Below are 1,666 nucleotides of genomic sequence, written 5' to 3' on the forward strand. Positions count from 1 at the left end.
CACGAGTACGCTTTTCGAGAGCGTCGATAAGTGAAGAAATGTGTATGTATGTATGTATGTATGTATGTATGTATGTATATATGTATTTATGTATGTATGTATGTATATATGTACGTCCAAACGAAAAAATCTCTCCTTACTTCCTTTCTCCATTTTTTTTGAGACGAGTTTATCGACAAAACTTTTCGAAAATCGTTGGATGCACTACAGTTAGATAGATACGTATTAGGTACATACGTTCGCTATATATCTTTATTATATATATATATTTTTTATTATATATATATATATGTATGTGTATATATATATATGTGTGTATATGTATGTATATATATATATATTCCTTTGTACTGTGACTTGTCACGTGACTTATCAGAGAAGGACGATCGATAAAACGCGTCCACGTTTCTCGGTTTCGTCTACGCGATAAAAAAATAACAACTAATTTCTATCCACACGCTTCGGGATATTTTCGAAAAAACGCCGAAGGTGGGAAGAGCATGGTTTTTTTGTTCATTTCTTCTTTTTTTCTATTCTTTTTTTTTCTTCCTTTTCTCTTCCTCGCTATATCATTTCGATATATGTTTAAGAAATATCATATAATATATATATATATATTTATATATATATATATATCGGCTATGTACAAAGTACGATTAGAACGTATATCGCTCGAGATCGGTTACGATCTAATCGTTTTCTCGTTATACTAAAAATTAATCCAACTACCGTCTACTATCACATCGTTTTGCATGTTCGGCTATCTCCCGAATGTGTATATATTATAAGTAATACGACGCATACGTATACCCACAAACAGACTACACAACAAACAGGGTGGACCAATTTAAGTACGGACAGGGCTGATAAGAGTCTTCTCCCCATTTTCTTTCGGGAACAGTTTCGAGATTTCATTTCGATTTCTTTTATAATAACTTCGCAATATTTAAAATATACTGTCTTTATCTCTCTCGTCTCGTTCTATCAATCTCTCTTTCGCCCATTCGTCCTTGGTATCGTTCTCGCGTTCACAAGGTAATAGAGGACAAAGGCAACTCCTCGTGCTCGTTACGAGTGATTACTGCGTGTGATTACTGCTGCTGTTGTTGTTGATGCTGTTGATGTTGCGAATGAGGCTGTTGTTGATGTCCAAAACGATCGTTGTGATCTCTCTGCTCCCTTTCCCTCTGTATTTGTTCCTCCTCCTTCCGTTGTTGCTCGTTCTTACTGTGCTGCCGATGGTAGATGCTCTTATGGTTCCTTAGGCTGTTCAGGCTGGAGTAAACCCTCTTGCAGATGTTACAGATCGGTTCCTTGCTGGGCCTCGTGTGAACGTTCTGTATGTGCCGCTTCAACCGCGTTAGGGAGGTCAGGTTTTTGTTGCAAGGCTCGCATCGAAACTCATCGGACGCGCCGCCGCTGCCGGCCCACAGACCTGGCGGCAGAACCAGACAGAGGGTTACTTTGGTTTTGTGCTCGGACGTCGGTAGCACGGTTTGGTTTGGTTTGGTTTGGTTTGGTTTTTTTTTTATTTTTTTATTTTTTTTTTTATTTTTTTTTAATTTTTGGGCTAGGGGAAGAAGAAGAAGAGAGACATTTCCTTTCTCGCCTCTATCTCGTCGTCGTCGTCTCTCTCTCTCTCTCTCTCTCTCTCTCTTTTTTTTTT

General features: G+C 38.2%; 1 protein-coding gene across 14 annotated transcripts in view; it reads right to left on the reverse strand.

The window, feature by feature from the left end:
• The window catches only part of LOC122630333 (broad-complex core protein), a 59,885-nt gene that overhangs the window by 24,287 nt on the left and 33,932 nt on the right, over nucleotides 1-1,666 (reverse strand). The window contains exon 6 of one of the 14 annotated variants that reach the window (XM_043814727.1): nucleotides 614-1,435. The exons of 12 other annotated variants lie outside the window; for them this stretch is intronic. In XM_043814727.1, coding sequence (XP_043670662.1) covers nucleotides 1,092-1,435 — 344 coding nt within the window. In that variant the 3' untranslated portion in view covers nucleotides 614-1,091. Of the gene's footprint in view, nucleotides 1-613; nucleotides 1,436-1,666 lie in introns of those variants that run through there. One more of the 14 variants, XM_043814726.1, reaches the window with a different exon arrangement.

This window comes from Vespula pensylvanica, chromosome 7, assembly GCF_014466175.1.
Source record: "Vespula pensylvanica isolate Volc-1 chromosome 7, ASM1446617v1, whole genome shotgun sequence".
NCBI classification, from domain to species: domain Eukaryota; kingdom Metazoa; phylum Arthropoda; class Insecta; order Hymenoptera; family Vespidae; genus Vespula; species Vespula pensylvanica.